This window comes from Pagrus pagrus, assembly GCF_965226575.1.
Source record: "Pagrus pagrus genome assembly, chromosome: 22".
Lineage (NCBI taxonomy): Eukaryota > Metazoa > Chordata > Actinopteri > Spariformes > Sparidae > Pagrus > Pagrus pagrus.
Genome location: NC_140204.1, coordinates 18,803,590 through 18,821,241, shown reverse-complemented (window position 1 = coordinate 18,821,241; position 17,652 = coordinate 18,803,590). Strand labels below are relative to the sequence as shown.

At 40.8% G+C, this 17,652-nt stretch overlaps 2 protein-coding genes and 1 long non-coding RNA gene across 3 annotated transcripts; all 3 read right to left on the bottom strand.

Moving 5' to 3' along the window:
• Positions 1 to 2,172: 2,172 nt before the first annotated feature.
• On the bottom strand, positions 2,173 to 2,877 carry LOC311251422. The gene is made up of 3 exons (XR_014621401.1): positions 2,822 to 2,877; positions 2,610 to 2,700; positions 2,173 to 2,298 (listed from the first exon to the last, which is right to left on the bottom strand). It is a non-coding gene; the product is annotated as an uncharacterized lncRNA (long non-coding RNA).
• Positions 2,878 to 5,980: 3,103 nt separating this feature from the next.
• On the bottom strand, positions 5,981 to 7,349 carry LOC311251312 (uncharacterized protein; the record flags this gene model as incomplete). The annotated part of the gene is made up of 5 exons (XM_084343693.1): positions 7,182 to 7,349; positions 6,960 to 6,995; positions 6,701 to 6,811; positions 6,564 to 6,598; positions 5,981 to 6,085 (listed from the first exon to the last, which is right to left on the bottom strand). The coding sequence occupies exons 1-5, from the start codon at positions 7,309 to 7,311 to the stop codon at positions 5,981 to 5,983; spliced, it is 417 nt and encodes a 138-aa protein (XP_084199819.1). The 5' UTR covers positions 7,312 to 7,349.
• A 7,028-nt stretch (positions 7,350 to 14,377) lies between these two features.
• Positions 14,378 to 17,134, bottom strand: LOC311251591 (uncharacterized protein). The gene is made up of 6 exons (XM_084344078.1): positions 15,993 to 17,134; positions 15,514 to 15,852; positions 15,290 to 15,325; positions 15,031 to 15,141; positions 14,885 to 14,919; positions 14,378 to 14,756 (listed from the first exon to the last, which is right to left on the bottom strand). Exons 1-6 carry the CDS (start codon positions 16,033 to 16,035, stop codon positions 14,607 to 14,609), a joined length of 714 nt encoding a protein of 237 aa, XP_084200204.1. The 5' UTR covers positions 16,036 to 17,134; the 3' UTR covers positions 14,378 to 14,606.
• Between the last annotated feature and the right edge of the window lie 518 nt (positions 17,135 to 17,652).

Genomic DNA, 17,652 nt, shown 5'->3' with positions numbered 1-17,652 from the left:
TCAATAGCCGTCATAGTACTAAGTTTCAGTTTTACTGGTTGGGCATCAACATTTAGCTTGTCAATTACATCTTCTAAGACAAACGTTGAGTCACTCTGTGTGTCCAGTATTGCATATGTAAGTACTTCTCTGTGTGGCTCTTGTACTGAAGATACAAGGACTGGGACGATACTTGAGGTAGCAGAAGCATGTTGTGTTGATGTATGGGATACAACCTTGTGCGTTTCCTGGCTTGCATGTTCTTCTGTGGAAGTGGAGCTATTCGTTGTTGCTTCCACAGGTCTTTGTTTCCTGTCTTCGTGCAAGCAGGTTGGGTGCCGACGGCTGCATATGTTGCATGTGTGACGCCTCTTACACTCTTTAGTCATGTGACCCTTTCTCAGGCATCCGAAGCAAAGCCGATTTTCATGGATGAATGCCTTTTTGTCTTCACCACTCTTCGCTGCTAAGGTGGGACACTTGGTGATGTTATGAGCTTCACTTTTACAGACGGAGCAAGGTGATTTTGGTTTACTGCTATTTGTTTCTTGCTTCTCCTGAGCGAAACTCTTTGTTTGTGCATTTGTGTTGAAAGCTTTGGCTCTCTTTGGTGATCTTTCATCTGTGGCCTTGAAATTTATCAACAATGGAGAAGCAATAGGGTTACAAGCTATCCGTGCCTCTTTGCTCAGGAACTCTGTGAAGCATGCAAGATCTGGATAGCTTCCTGATGTGTCAAGTTCCTCTACAACAATTCGACTCCACTTGCGCACGATCCATTCTGGTAGTTTTTTGAGCAACTTGTGGTTTTCCTCACAATCGTTAAGGATAGATAGTCCTTTTATGTGTGGGATCGCCTCAGTGCAGCCTTGGAGGAAGTCAGCGAACTCTCGTAGTGCTAGAGGGTCGTTTGTGTTGATCTTTGGCCATCTCATGAGCTTATCTCGGAAAGCCTTTTGCAGGATGAACGGGTTCCCATATCTGTCCTGTAAGACTCTCCATGCTCCATTGTATGCGTTCTCTGAATCTCGATAAAAGAAACTTTCTACAGCTTTGCGCGCCTCTCCAGCAAGATAATTTTTTAGATAAAACATCTTCTCAGTTGGTGGGAGGGGTTTTCTGTCAATAAGAGCCATGAATGACATCTTCCAATCTGTAAACCTTAAAGGGTCACCAGTGAACGTGGTTGGTTCAGGAACCGGCAAGTGGTTCATGCTTAATGAACTGGCGATTGCTTGGGCTAGACTGACAGACTCTTGGGTCATGGTCACTTCAGGAGCTGCTTGGTGAGGTTGGAATGATGCAGCATCTGGATTCAAGTGAGGTGTAGTTTCCATTCTGTAGCAAGCAGAGCTAGTTTTGTCATTAATCTCCTCATCATGGTTCTCGAAACCTTCAAAATCGTCATATGCGCTCACACGAGCTGCTGCTATAGCGACGTCTTTTGCTGCTTGTAACTGCTGCAATTTTGCTCTCTCTTGTTCCAACTGTTGTTGCATTTCCACCTCCTTTTGTTTCATTTCTGACAACATTTTTGCCTCCTTAAGTTTCCATTCCATTCCATGTCCTTTATGGCTTTTGATTGTTCTAGCTTAGCAGCAAGCTCTGCTTGTGCATCTACTCTACTACTGTGGGTACTGGCTGAGCTGGAGTGGTTGCTCAATCTCTCTGACAACTCTGCTGAGCTTACAGTTTCAGTTTTGGTGTGGCCAAAGACAGAGCCATATTCATCTTTGTTTAATATTTCTCTTACCCTTTCCTTCTCAAGTTGGTCATTATAGTCTTGATTAATAGTCTCTAGACGGTTACTTATGAGGTCACAAATTTCCTTTGTTAGTGTAACACAGGCATCCATTTTTTTGACAATCTCTGGCGTGGTGTTACTGTTACGTAGGATAGGTTCATACTGCTGGCCTACGTCATCATGCTTTGCTTGAATGTCTTGCTGTAATTTATTCAGGTCTTCTAATGAGCAGAGGGCTTTTAGTTTTGTCCTAGTCTCCCTTGCTACCAGCTTCCAAGAGTCATAGGTCTTGTTGAATGCTTTCTCACGTTTTTTGATGTCTTGGTCATGCATCTCTTGGCCTTTCTCTGTTAGCTTTCTTTCACGTGAGCTGGACCTGAGTGGTGTGTCTTTGGGATCGTCTGTCTTCTGTGTCGGGAGTGACATCTTGTTTGTTCGTGCATCTCCAGCCTCTTGTCCAAGCCTTGTGTAGCGGCCCCTCGGATTTATTCAAGACGCAGAGAGTTTCAAACGGGTGTTGATTTATTTCTTCCTCTCAACAAGCACCATGCACCATACACCATACACCGTGAAAACTACAGAATAAAACAGAAGAAATACAAAATGCTTCTTTGTAGTTTCACAAATAATTCACACATAAATCATGTTCACATATTAATCATGTTTACACTTGATACAAATCATTTTAACCAACTCATAACAATGAAATATGAAATATGTTTTTAAGCTATTATGACAAATGTATCACATGCTTCTCTTAAATGAAATACAATATACTGCTTTTATGCTGCTGACATGTGCAATTAACTCATAAACAAATTAATGACATTCTCCCTTTTCATATCAAAATCTCATCTGGTAACAATACACTCCGCTTTTTTCATACCTCATTCCGCTCTCCAAGGGCGCTAATTAAAGACTTTCCACCATCAGCTAGCATGCTCTTTAGCTCGACACACACCTCACAGTTCGGAGCTCTTAGAAACAACAGATACGAACAATACAAAGATAATGAGGTAAATCACCATGTAAACTGTTTCCTTACAGGATTCAAACAGATGAAAATGATACATAACTAGTGTGTTTAGAAGTTTTTACCGTTCCTCCGACGATGCGGGAGCACAACATTGTGACAAGAGTGCAGCAGCAAGTTTAGCGTCACAAAAACCTCAGAAGAAGAAAACGGCGCATTTCAAAATAAAAGCGGAACAGACCACAAGGTGGCACTGTAGGACTAGAATGTCTCGTTAACAGACAAAAACAATACTGTGTAGGATATATTAATATATAATATTAATGTCATTTATCTGACATTTGCACCTTGTCGTGTCTAGTTTTTGATCCTGAATATTCAAGTCAGTATTTTGAGTTTTCCTTTTCGCCTCTTAAACAGAGTGATTTTTTGTTTGATAAATTTTCAAGTCGTAGTGGTGAGTTCAGTTTGTTTTACAGTGTTTTCATTTTCCTCATTTTATGAGTGATTTTGTGTTTATACATTTTGCTAGATCAGATCCAGTGTAGAAGTTTTATAGCCCATTGTTTTCTTCCTCCTTTTGGAGCGTTTTCTGTTTAAGTTTCATAGAAATATTCCTCACTAGTGTAGTTAGAGTTGATATTTTTTGTTTCCTCCTTTCGGAGTGATTTTCTGTTGTTTCACCTTTTGTGAAACCTTATAGCCTAGTTGCCAGAGTTAATAGCCGTTGTTTTATTGCCCTGTTTCAAGAGCTGAAAAGTGATCTTTTCAAAATAAAGCCTGCTTGATTGTTCTCCACTCTGCATCTGAGTCCTATTTTTGAACAAGGCCTGACACACTGCCAATCAGTCTATTCAGTCGTTGAGGCATAAGGATGTGTTGTCCATCAGACATGCTGTGCTTGTTCAACTATTTTTGCATCTTTCTTACTCCAAAGATCTGACATTCACACCCAGTTCACGGCCTGATGTGTCAGCTGTTTGGAGGTCAGAAAGGAGCCTCAGTTTGCACTTATTTCTTTGTTCACACAGCTGTTTTTTGTCAATTGTGTGAACAACCGAGCGCAACACTATGAATGTCTTCTGAGACTGCCTGAAAATGCACTCTAATACCCATATTGAAACAAAATGGCCAGACAACTGAGTACATATAACAGATGAAACGCATGGGAGATGCACCTGCTGTATTTCTGCTGTGATCTGTCTTAAACATGTACAGCCCACAGAGTGGATGGTTTCATATGAGGCTCTGCTTCAGCCACCTTTTCACAGGTTTAATAGAGGAGTGGGGTAAGTAGTGCCAATTTTTACTAAAAGTGCCTTTAAAGCAAGGGGATTACAGTAATGGCTCCAACTAAAATATGTGCATATAGTTTAGGATGTTGTGCATCCCTGGGAACAATCACTTTGGATCTTAAATAAACTGTTTGAGAAATACAGCTTTAGAAAAAAAGTGGTTTTGTGGCACAACTTGCCCCTGGTGCGGGGTAAGTTGTGTCATTAGAGAGAATACACTGGGGTAAATTGTGCCATTGATAATTGAAGTAAAACAGATCATTTTAATCTCACAAACGATAATGCTATATAAAAGCAAGACAAATTCAATACAAAATTACTTATTTAATGTTTATTTGAAGTTTTAACAACATCAAAGGCCACTTTTCTATAACAAGGCCAATACCATCACATGAACACCTAACTGACTCTTACTCTTCACAGATCCAGCCTACTAGGGCTACAACTTAACATCCCACTTGTCAATGCTGCAGGGAAATATGAACTTCCAAGTTTTGTGGTGTGGGTGGTTTACTTAAAGATAGTTTACCCTGTCTAACCCTGTCAGTCTTCTGTTGGTATTTGCGTGGCATGATGGATTTTGGTCTAAAATTAAGAATGTCACATAGTTTTAGTGATCAAATGTAAGAATACAATTTACAATAACAATAAAAATACAATCAAGTAATATATAGTAAAATATCATATAAAATGCATCCCCCAGCTGTTTTGAGCTAGCATTATGTTGACTGTATAGACTCATGGTGTAGCTTACTAAAGCACTAAAACATGTGTGAACTGTTTTCAAAGTTGTCTATAATGTTCAAACACAGCAATCAAAAAACCTTGATCATAGAAATTTTACTTTGCAGGGCAAAAAATTGTTTTTTGAACTTAAATGTGCTTACCTCTCAAACAATGTGTCTCCCTTCTTTGCAGGATGAGCGAAATGGATGCCTGGCAAAGGCAGGTCTCCCAGTTCACACCTTGAAGGGTCAGCTTTTTGTACTGTAGGTGAGGAAGGAGCCTGAGTTTGAACTTCTCTCTTTTTTCTTTGTTCACACATCTATTTCTGTCAATTGTGTGAACAACTGCTGCAACACTGTGAATGTGTTGTAGGAGAGACTGCCTGAAAATGCACTCTAACACCATATTGAAACAAGATGGCAGTTCCCCTCATGTTAACAGCCGGCAACCATGGAGCTGTTGGAAAGCACTTCAGATGGATCTTTGCTGAATCACAGATATTAATGTAACAAGTAGTGTAACTAATTTCCCTCTATTGTTCAGTAGTTATTAGTAATATGAGTATTGTGGATGGTTTCATATCAGGCTGTAAAAGTGTCACTCTGATTGGTCAACTTATCATAAGTTTGATAGATGGGTGTCAGTCTGCCAGAAGTGTGAAGATACAGATGTGGTCCCTGACTCAGACAGTCAACACAGTGCATGGTGCAACAAAAGGCATGTGGGTGTCATAAATATTCACAAACACAACTACCAATTTTTTAAAAATATATTATATTTTTTATTTAAGGCATGTAACAGTTGAAATGTCCAGTTTCCACATTGATTTTCTTCAAAAACAGTAACTGCTTTATTTCAGACTTCATTCTCACAGCGTGTTGATCTAACAGACCTCATGGTTTTCTCCTCAGTTGTGCTCAGAACACACTGCGCTGCCTCTTCCTGTTGAACAAGTGAGGTGGACCTCACTCACTCCTCCACTTTTACAGACCTTCATCTAAGTCTCACTATACGAGACTCTGGACAGTCATTACTGACAATACGGACTCTTCCACTGTCAAATACTGGTCATGTGTTTTTGCTAAATAGACACTGAAAGACATAAAATGCTGAGAATTAAAGCTCTGCAGTGGGAAGGTACTTGATCTTTATTTCAGATTTAAATATTTTGGCAGGAGTGGTTATTGCTCTCATCAACATGGCATACAAAAGCCTCAAAGCATTTTCATAAAATATAGCATCAGTTCCAGTTGCCTGCTGAGTCTATCTGGTGGAAGCATAGATAGCATTTTGCTCCTGCTCTCTTCTTTTTGCTTTCGGTCGAATTGTAACTGTTGCGTAGTTCACGTCATCATCACAGCCCACATTCTGTGAAAAGAGTATTTACAGTCTTAATATGGTGACTTACAGGATCTTAATTCCCTCAATATAACAGCTTCTGAATGAATTGAGTTACAAACAGTACAATGTTCTCAGTAAGACTACCTTCAATCCATACTTTAAAGAGGCTCTGTGTTGTGCTGGAAGCTGGTCCTTAATGTTGCAAACACCATTTCTAAACTAACGTCAGCTACTGTTGCTCTGTGTTAACGGAGCGTAGAGGGAAACTGAGATGAGGCGCTTGAGAGCGTGCATAAAGACACATCCTTCACACATAAATCTACAGTCCAGCAGCATTAAACACCTTAAACAAATCATCCACAGGCTTGTATAGGCAACAAAGAGACACGGGGAAGGTCTCATTTTCTAATCAGCCCATATATAGGCCTCTTAGATGCAAATATATACAGTACATATATACAAAAACTCAAACAATATACAAAGTAAATATTAAAACTGGATTCACCTCTCTTTGCTCTGGATTCTGGTCTTCCTTAACAGCTATGTGACACAAAGAAGACATCTGGTCAGTTTTCCAGCATATTGACAAAAGTTAAAGCATTTCCACTGGCAACAAGACGGAGACAGTAACTGAAAAAGTACCTGTCTGAAGTTTCCTGACTTTCACACTCAGACCAATGATGACCAGTACAAGGACAACAGTCAGACCACCCAGGATCACACTGGTCAGCTTTGCTATTCCGTCAGACTCTCCTACAAGAGAGATCGTTAGGTTAGAATCTAATTTACCCTGAAAGGCTTGAGACCAAGTAAAAGTAAAAACTGAGCTTCAACTGTTTCACCTTCAAACATTTCATAATCTGCACAATGAAAGAAATCTGTAGTAGAATCTCACTTTTACCTTTGCTGTCCTCGTCACCATGTGTCTCATCGCTGCCTTTTGAAGGAAAAGAGTAAAGATAAAATTAGTCTTGATTTTGTTTTGACAGATTTAAATCATAATTAAATTTAGTCAATGTTTTAACAGCCACTTTGTTTACTGTGTTGTAAGAAGACACATGGAAATACAGAATAAACATAAATGAACAAAGAATGACAAGACAAGACTTTAGAATGACCTTACCTTTGACATTTAAACGTATTAAAGTGAAAGTTGGAATTCCGTCAGAGTAAACTCCACAGAAATACAGTCCAGCGTCAGATTCAGCCACAGAATTGATTTTCAGAGAGACAGTGGAGTCGTTGCTTCTCATGTCAAATCTCACTGTTGGAACTCCTTCGCAGTTTTTAGCGTCACCTGAGTTGATTATGACAGAGACACAGTTGACCTCGGTTCTGTTGACCAGTCTGAACCAGAATATCACCCTGTGTTTGTTATAGATGATGTTGGACTTCAGTGTGACTTCTTCACCAGGCTGAGCCTCCACAGTCTGAGACTGAGAGACTGAGGCAGAGATCCAGCCTGAAACAAACAGCAGTACCAGTATGAGGAAACGTCAGAATACATGTAATAATAAGTAAATAATTCTACTTCTGCTGGTTTAGAGAATTCAGCACAGTTACTGAAGGAGCTGCAGAAAGTGATTCAATGCCAGAACTTACTGAGGCTGCAGAGAATCAACACTGTTATCACGGTGAAGTTCATCGTTGTGCGTCTGAAGCTCTGTAAAGTCCGTAACTCAACTGTGCTCCAAGGAGGGTGCTCTCAACAAAAGGAGGCGGGTGCTACTGTGTAGCTCATCTTGGTGCTCTAATTTACCACATAACCACTTTAAGGGAAATGTATGTTGATGCAGAATGTTCCCCTCAAGGAGGGTGGACAAACCAATGCCCACCACTCTAATCTTTTTCTTTGGTGGACCGTTTTTAAAACAGTTTTTAATGAAGATTTGGATTCTGCCTGCATGTCATTGTTACTGGCTGTTATCAACCTCGATGTATATGGAGCTGCACCTGCTGTTGTTTTGTTGTGATGCTCTGTCTTTAGGATGTGCAGTGTAGAGCCATGGCCGTAGTCAGGACTTATTAATTAGTGAGGTCCAGAATTTAATCTTTCTGTAATCTGTTAATACCTGACTCTGCTGTGTTTTTCTGCAGTGAAAACAATCCACAGTCAAGTTTTCTCCTCAGCTCTGTTCTTCATTTAGTCTTTCCTACACAGCTAGCTATCTTATTGAGAGGTCAGTGTGCAGAGACAGTGGGGGATGAGGTGGGTAGAGTAGCCAAAAACTGTACTAAAGTACTGTCACTTTGCAAAAACAAGTCGGCCATTTAAGTAGAAGTAAAGGTAGTGATCAAGGTACTGATCACATATCAGCAGAGTAGCTGACAACTGCTGCCCTTTGCTAGCTATCTTTGGCTGAAGCCTTGCTACCATTAGCTAATTAGCTCATGGCTCAGTTGAATGTTTTAAACTAAAAGTATTATAAATCTCTCCTTTAAAGATGCACATAGTAACTGCTCTGATGTTTGAATGTGCAAGTGTCAAAGCAGACACTGAGCATCTTGCTAAGGTCAGTTTGTGTAAACTGATGGGTGAAGCAGTGAAACAGTGTCTGAAGGGGTTAATGTTTAGCGGTAGCTCTTCAGCAGCATCCTTCTTGCTGCACCTTTAGGTGTCTGATGTGTGTGGTTATAGCTGGAAACCAGTCTTCCTGTGGTTTCTATTCATTGCCTGCTGGTTGTTTCTACACTTTGTTTTTTTCAAACCAACTGTACAAATATATCATGTGTATCTCTTTGTGACTGAGGCTAGGTCAGGTTTTACTGACAAATTTCTGACTTTACAAACTTCATTTTCATGTCAGTTTTGCTCAGACATCCCTGCACTATCTCTTCCTGTCAAACAGCTGACTGAACCTCATTCACTCCTCAACCATGTCGGTCTGGACACTGATCTGTGTCCAAAGGAAAGACGCAGAGTTTTTCAAGAGAAGTGAAAAAAGAAGCAACAAAACTCATCTCATTAACAAAAAGATGTAAATTTTGCATAAATATTGAAACATTAATACAAAATCACAGTTCCTCTGCTGATAAAGGAGATGATAATGCTCGTAAAATCAATTTCACCATGAGTTTCATTCGAAGTTGCCCTGATGAAGGACTGGCAGAAAGAAGAGGAAAAAACATGTTCCATGCTGAATGAGAGAGATCTGTGCTATTAAAGTAAATGCAAACTGTGTATTTTTTTCTTTTTTTAATTATTCAAGATTATTTTATTAATTGCGTGGCAACAAAATATCAATCAGGCCTGGATGTAACTCTTACAGCGTCAAAATTACAATTAGCAATAATTATGATTAATCACTAATATTTATGATATTCCTGATCCACTTCTGGCGAACAACCTGGTTCTCTGCTAGCTCAGGAAATCTATGTAAAGTGTATCTCTCAGACAAGTTAGTTCTTCCTGATTTCCTAGAAGTAACTGACATTACATTGAAAGTGAAGGTAAAAGTAGAAGTTGTTATGCCGCCGTAGTAATGGCGACTCGTCTTCTTCCAGTACTTCGCAGGATTAATGGATTTCTTCCTCATTCACAATCTGGAGTGTTGCTGAACAACTCTGTGCTGAGTGCTGCCCCTGCTGGTCAGAAGCTATATTGCAGGAATACTACTGATTAAAACTTCCCCACTCACTAAAAAACATCTATCTAGCCCTAAACCTACAATCCAGTGAGCTTTGTGAGATGTCCATCCAGGAATGTGAAACAGTGGCATGTCGTCCTGAATCAGGGCTGCATTTCAAGTTGCAGCTTAAAATTTTTTTTTTGTTATCAATTTTTTTTTAATTATTATTATTATGCATGACAAACAAAAAACATAGCCCAGACAGGGGAACGTATCGAGGGAGCTCGACAAACATTATCAATAAAGAAAAACAAAATAAAATAAAATAAAATAAAATAATTATGACAATTAAAGACAACAACAGTAATTAACATTAAAAAAATAAATAAATTTAAAAAAATTAACAAATGCATACATAACCATACAAAGACACACACACACACTCACACACACACACACACACACACACACACACACACACACACACACACACACAAACGCATAGGACAGGGGGAACTAGACAACCAGCATAAACATTTTTATTTTTTGACTCTGTCATGGCCGTCCCTCGAGGAAACATCTGAAAGGCTGAGGCATTGTTGCTACACCTCAACAAACCGTTCCTCTACTTCATTATTCCAGCTGACAGCAGCATCCCTATTCCTCTTCGCCATGTTTACATATACACATCAGAGCACTCTTTCATTATTGGCCAACATCATGAACATGTTGTAGGTGATGTCAAACTAGGCAGGAAGATTTTTTTGTATCTTCCTCTGACATGCTAGACTTTTCGTCGGGGCGTCATGTAATGTCCCAGATGCAACATCACTATTCTTCAGTTCTGTTACACTACATGTCCAGTCATTGCAGAATGAGGCAGCCTCAGTAGAACTGTACAAGGAGGAAATACACCGTCTGTTGTCCAGTCTGAAGGTTCAGGTTTAGAGAGGAAGGTGGGTGTTTTTGTTAAAAAGAACACTACAAGCAATTGAATAGAAGGCACTTGATCAAGTTTTGTCCACTGGAAGGGCACCCTAGAGAGCACTTTACCACCGAGCCCACCAATTGGTTGATAATATACATTTCTGTCTTTGCAACAAATAGCCATAAACAAGCCATGCTCTTATCTTGTGAGGTTTTATCTTCAAAAGCAATAATGTTTTCACCAGGCTGGACTTGCCATAGGGAACCCCAGTGGCTTGGCAAGCTGATTTGCCTCCAGTGTTAAAAATGTAGAAAACAACCAGGGCAGCTACTTAACTCAGAACTGTTGGCCCTCACAGCTGGAATACACTCTCTGACAATAACTGGCAGCAACAAGATGAAACCATTTGGTACTGTGCTTTCATTCAGACTTTCTCAGTCATGTCATCATGGCCGCTCAGTCCTTATGAAGTCTGTATCTACGTCTTCAACACTCAGCTACTTCTGTTTTCTGTACTTCTGAGAATCACCACAAAGAAGGAAGGAAGCCTGAGCATGTTGTCCACACACTAATGAGATGCTCTTATTGTCATTAGGGCCTAAACAATGTTAGTTGTGTTTTGAACTGACTCCAGTTAAGTCTTTACAATTAAATCCCAGTTTCTTGCTTTAAATCTGATCACAAGCAGTTATTAGACTTCTACTGAGCCACATCACAATCATCAAAATCTAACAAAATATCTTCACATTTTAATAAGAGAACATACTGAAGCTTCAGCGCGAAAGTTGTACAGCTTTTGTTGCATGTGGTTTCAATGCAGACAGCTGACGGCCAGTCTAACTGTTTTTGACCACAGTGGAAAATAACAGAGGGGAGGGGACACAAGACTCGTTGCATGCACACGTGCACGCAAACACAATCAGAGCTAAAGTCAAGCCCTTTGTCTTTTTCATTGATACATTCACTCTGTCAGCGTTCAATAAAGACGACTAAAGAATGAAAATGAAATAGAGAAAGATACAGGCTTATGGAAACATTTTCTATATTTGAATTTAAATTAGTGTACATTACCCCTCCTACCTCCCAGCAGACTCTCCCTATAAGGACATTCAACAATCATCAGTGTCTTCACAGTTCCCTCCTCCATCAAACGTCAAGTGGGTGTTTTTGTTTTTCTCAGACAACGATCAAGGACAAACAAAATGATAAAGATAGATCCTGAGAGCGAGAGAGGAAGAAGCATGTGAGAATCAAAACCAAAGACTGGCGAGAAAATAATAAATTCACATTAATGTTGAATCTTTTTCACAAATGAAATTTTAGACAAAGGGATCTTAACTCCTCCCTCCTGCCATCTTACTCTTGTTAAACTGGATATTTGATGGAGCAAAAGTGTACTGTTGCTGTTACGTGAGTGTTACTTTTCCCCAAACAGCCACATTACTGTACTGTACATTAGCTGTGAATTAGTGAGCAATGGTGAGTGTGTGTGTTTTTGTGTGTTTTCATCTAGACCTTTCCCTGAACTCAGCACTCACCAAGGACTCTGGTTCTCTCTCTTCTCCCCCCTCTCGTCTCTGTATTATTACGTTAGTTTCTCCTCCAGCAGACAACATGGAGGATAGCTGCTACAGTCAGGTTGATAAACAGGAGTGAGGATAAATCCATATTTTAATCCTCAAAGTTAAAAGTAATCTCTGAGCTCTCCTTCTGTTGGTAAACGGCTCCTGATCAGAGCAGAACCTGATGATTAAAGGTTGATGCTGCTTTGAAAGTAAGGTACCTAAATAAGTGTGTGTAAAGCAGAGATGATATAGAGTTTATAAGTAGTAGCATCACTCTTGGTTGTCTTTGAGAACAGCAGGCTGTGTGGTGTTTGTGGCTGTGGCTGAAGTCTTCCTGTGGCTGAGACTTTATTTTTCACTCAGACAGACGATGATCGTCACCACAGAGGGCTGGTTTATTCTATCGCTATTTATTTCCATTCAGTACAAATACAGAGGCTGATGTAACTTTATTCAACACAATATAGGTCACTTTTCACTGTTTACTTTTATACTTTGCTGCAAAGCTTTGACCTGAGAGGCCTCCTGACTTACTCACACCACACTGTGCTGTCTCTTCCTGTGAAGTCATGTGTCTCTCTCACTCCTCCCTCCATTTGACTCTCCCTATGAGTAGGTGTGACAGTCATCAGTGTCCTTTGTGTGACAGAGACTTTGGCCAATAAAGTACAAGAAGCAAACATGAAGCAGATTGATATGATAAAGCATCAGTGTTGCAGTAACTTCCTGACTCTATCTGCTGGCAGCATAGATAACGTGAGTCTCCACTTATGCATGGCCAAGGCAGCTCGCTCGAGCATGCACCTGAGTGGGTGAAGATAGAATCTTGCACAGATGGTGGTTTTATAGGTGATGATTGTTGTGCCTCCTCAGAAGTTAAACTCTTTTGAAGGGGATCTGTGTCCAACTATTTTTTTTGTCTCTCTTAAACTGCAGCTCTGACATTCACACCCAGTTCACACCTTGATGGGTCAGCTTTTTGTAGGTGAGAAAAGAGCCGAGTTTGAACTTCTCTCTTTTTTCTTTGTTCACACATATATTCCTGTCAATTGTGTGAACAACTGCTGCAACACTATGAATGTGTTGTAGCAGAGACTGCCTGAAAATGTACTCTAATACCCATATTGAAACAACATGGCAGTTCCCGTCATGTTAACGGCCAACAACCACGGAGCTGTTGGAAAGCACTTCAGATGGATCAAAGAAATTAATGTAACAAGTAAAGTAACTCATACATCTGTATTTTTAAGTCATTACTAGTAATATGATTATTGCTTTAAATGAGTAGAAGTCACAAGTAACATGACATGTTGTACATGTGCAGGCAGCTGCATTGAGATTAGCGAGAACATATCACAGTGATTATGTTTGTAAAGTGTCACTCTGACTCGTCAGAGAGAGACAGTGGAGTTGTTGTCTTATTTCAAATCTCTCCGTTCGAAATCCTTCGCAGTTTTGAGCGCAGAGTGGATCATGCCAGAGACACAGCTGACCTCGGTTCCCATAAAACAGTGTTTTCAGTGACACTGGATGCGTGAGCAGCACATATGCGTGCTGTTGCCTCTCGCTTTTCATTTCAACATCCATATTAACAGGTGAGAGCAGCCACACTGGTAGTGGAGTCGCGCTTCTCATGTGCGTGTCAAAATGAGGCTGCAGCGTCGCGTAATCTAGGGATCAGGAGTCTTGCCTATTTTTACTGTGACACGCATGTGGTTGTCAGCAAACATAGACCTGTATATGACCTGTAGGCAGTCACATGGAGATCATACCAGCATTTCACTATATGATTATTGCTCTAATTTTTTACATGTGCAGGCAGCTGCATTGAGACTACCGTGTACACATCACTGAATATGTTTGTAGCTGTGATCCAGAGTGGATGGTTTCATCTTAGGCTGTAAAAGTGTCACTCTGATTGGTCAACTTTTCACAAGTTTGATAGATGGGTGTCAGTCTGCCAGAAGTGTGAAGATACAGATGTGGTCCCTGACTCAGACAGTCAGCACAGTGCATGGTGCAACAAAAGGCATGTGGGTGTCAAATATTCACAAACACAACTACCAATCTTTTAAAGATAGATTATATTTTTATTTAAGGCATGTAACAGTTGAAATGTCCAGTTTCCACATTGATTTTCTTGAAAAAACAGTAACTGCTTTATTTCAACCTTCATTCTCACAGCGTGTTGATCTAACAGACCTCATGGTTTTCTCCTCAGTTGTGCTCAGAACACACTGCACTGCCTCTTCCTGTTGAACAAGTGAGGTGGACCTCACTCACTCCTCCACTGCTGTAGACCTCTATCTATCTATGGTCTATCTGGACAGTGACCAAGGTCAGACAAAACTAGCAAGACATGATAGAACAAGCACTCTGAAAAGTCAGCTATTTAGTAATTTGGTTATTTGACAGTTTTGCAATAATAACATGTGAACTCCTCCTGCCAACAAAGAACAAAACAGCAGATTAATATGATAAAAGCATCAGTTCAACTCTGAACCTCTCTGAGTCTGTCTGCTGCCAGTATAAATGACTCGAGTCTCCACTTCTCTCTCTGATGCAGGCCTCCTGCTTCTTACTGGTGTTGGGTAAAAACTCAGCGCTGCATCCTTCAGCTCCTCAGAGTGCAGATTCTGCAGACAGTACACAGTTACACATGTCAAACAGCTGATTTTGTGAGTAAAGCTAAATCATGACCTGGAGTGGTTCTGATCTTCAACATGTGAAGACATGTGACAGTAAAGGATAGGACTTGATTCACCTCACGCTGGTGTGGATTCTTTTCTTCAGTGGCAGCTGAACGACAAGGGCACAAAGCAATTTAGTAGTTTTTTAACATGCTGACACACATTTTATGCAGAATGTGTAAAAACCATCAAGTGAAAATAAAACATTCTCCTGAAGTACCTGTCTGAAGTTTCCTGACTTTAACAACCAGACCAACGATGACATTCACGAGGAGAAAGGTCAGACCGCCCAGGATCACACTCGTCAGCTTTCCTATTCCGTCACAGTCTTCTGCAGGAAAGATCATTAACTTAGAATCTAATTTCCCCTGAAAGGCTTGAGACCAAGTAAAAGTAAAAACTGAGCTTCAACTGTTTCACCTTCAAACATTTTATAATCTGCACAATGAAAGAAATCTGTAGTAGAATCTCACTTTTACCTTTGCTGTCCTCGTCACCATGTGGCTCATCGCTGCCTGTTAAAGAAAAAGAGTAAAGATAAAATTAGTCTTGATTTTGTTTTGACAGATTTACATCCTAATTAAATTTGCCAGTCTTTTAACAGCCACTTTGTTTTTTTGTGTTGTAAGAAGACAATTATGGAAATACAGAATAAATATAAATGAACAAAGAAAGACAAGACAAGACTTTAGAATGACCTTACCTTTGACATTTAAACGTATTACACTGAAAGTTGGAATTCCGTCACCGTAAACTCCACAGAAATACAGTCCAGCGTCAGATTCAGCCACAGAATTGATTTTCAGAGAGACTGTGGAGTCGACGTCTCTCATTTCAAACCTCCCATTTTCAAATCCTTCACAGTTTTGAGCGTTACTTGAGGAGATCTTGACAGAGACACAGCTGACCTCAGTTCTGTTGACCAGTCTGAACCAGAATTTCACTGCGCCATTGTTATAGATGATGTTGCACTGCAGTGTGACTTCTTCACCAGGCTGAGCCTCCACAGTCTGAGACTGAGAGACTGAGGCAGAGATCCAGCCTGAAACAAACAGCAGTACCAGTATGAGGAAACGTCAGAATACATGTAATAATAAGTAAATAATTTTAGTTCTGCTGGTTTAGAGAATTCAGCACAGTTACTGAAGAAGCTGAAGAAAGTGATTCAATGCCAGAACTTACTGAGGCTGCAGAGAATCAACACTGTTATCACGCTGAAGTTCATCGTTGTGCGTCTGAAGCTCTGTGAAGTCCGTAACTCAACTGTGCTCCAAGGAGGGTGCTCTCAACAAAAGGAGGCGGGTGCTACTGTGTAGCTCATCTTGGTGCTCTAATTTACCACTTAACCACTTTAAGGGAAGTGTGTGTTGATGCAGAATGTTCCCCTCAAGCAGGGTGGACAAACCAATGCCCACCACTCTAATCTTTTTTTTTTTTTGGACCGTTTTCAAAACATGAAGTCATTTTTTAATAAAGGTTTGGATTCTGCCTGCATGTCATTGTTACTGGCTGTTATCAATGTCGATGTATATGGAGCTGCTATATATAAGTATATTACAGAAACACTACAGACCAGACGGATCTGTCCAATCAGAACAGCCGTTCTCCTTCACTCTACTTGCTATCCAGTCTTCCTCCTCTCCTTGTCTCCACTCTGACTTGATGTTTGTGGTGATATTGCAGATGCATCTCCGGCGAGTTTTCCCATAAAATAGTGTTTTCATAAAATAGCGGCAACAAGCTGTAAGTAGAATAATGAATGTGAGTGACACTGGATGCGTGAGCTGCACATGTGCGTGCTGTTACCTCTCGCTTTTCATTTCAACATCCATATTAACAGGTGAGAGCAGCCACACTGGTAGTGGAGTCGCGCTTCTCATGCGCGTGTCAAAACGAGGCTGCAGCGTCGCGTAATCTAGGGATTAGGAATCTTGCCTATTTTTACTGTGACACACACGTGGTTCTCAGCAAACATAGACCTGTATATGACCTGTAGGCAGTCACATGGAGATCATACCAGCATTTCACTACAGTTTTAATGTCTGTATCTGTAGAATATGTCACAGGCATGAAGAGGATACACACAACAGGTGAAAGGCAGTTTGTTTCCTGTGCACTCTCTCTCCTTCCCTCCCTCTCTTTCCCCCTCCTGCTTTCTGCTGCCTGGAAGGTTGGAGATCTCTTCCTTGATGTGGAAGGCTGCTCCATCTCCCACTCCCCAAATTTCTGCAACCTGTGCGTCATCCTGGACTCTACCCTCTCTTTGGAGGCCCACATCAAATCCATCACCCAATAAGCTTTTAACCATCTAAAAAACATTTCTATTCTCGGGTCATCACTCTCCAACCCTGTGGCAGAAACCCTCGTCCATTCTGTCATTACCTTCCGTCTCGACTACTGCAATGGTGTCCTGTTTGGGTTCCCCAGCAAGGCTCTGGACAGGCTCCAATATGTGCAAAACTCAGCTCCGAGTGTTCTCAGCCGCACCAGACCTCGGCAGCACTTCACCCCCACCGTCATTCAACTCCATTGGCTCCCCGTTAAGTCCTGCCTCCATTACAAAATCCTCCTGACCTACAAATCTCTCCATGCCCTTGTCCCCCAGTACCTAACGGACCTCCTCCACCCCTGTAACCCATCCTGGAAGCTGCAGTCCTCAGATTCTGGCTCCGTTTCAACCCTCCACACCCAGCTGCAAACTTTTGTGGAACTCTGTCCCTTCTCATATCCACAATCCTTCATCTCTGGACACCTTCAAAAAACACCTGAAGCACTACCTGTTCACCAAGGCCTACAACCTCAGCTAACTCTGTCTACCCTCCATCAGTCCATCTCTTTTTTC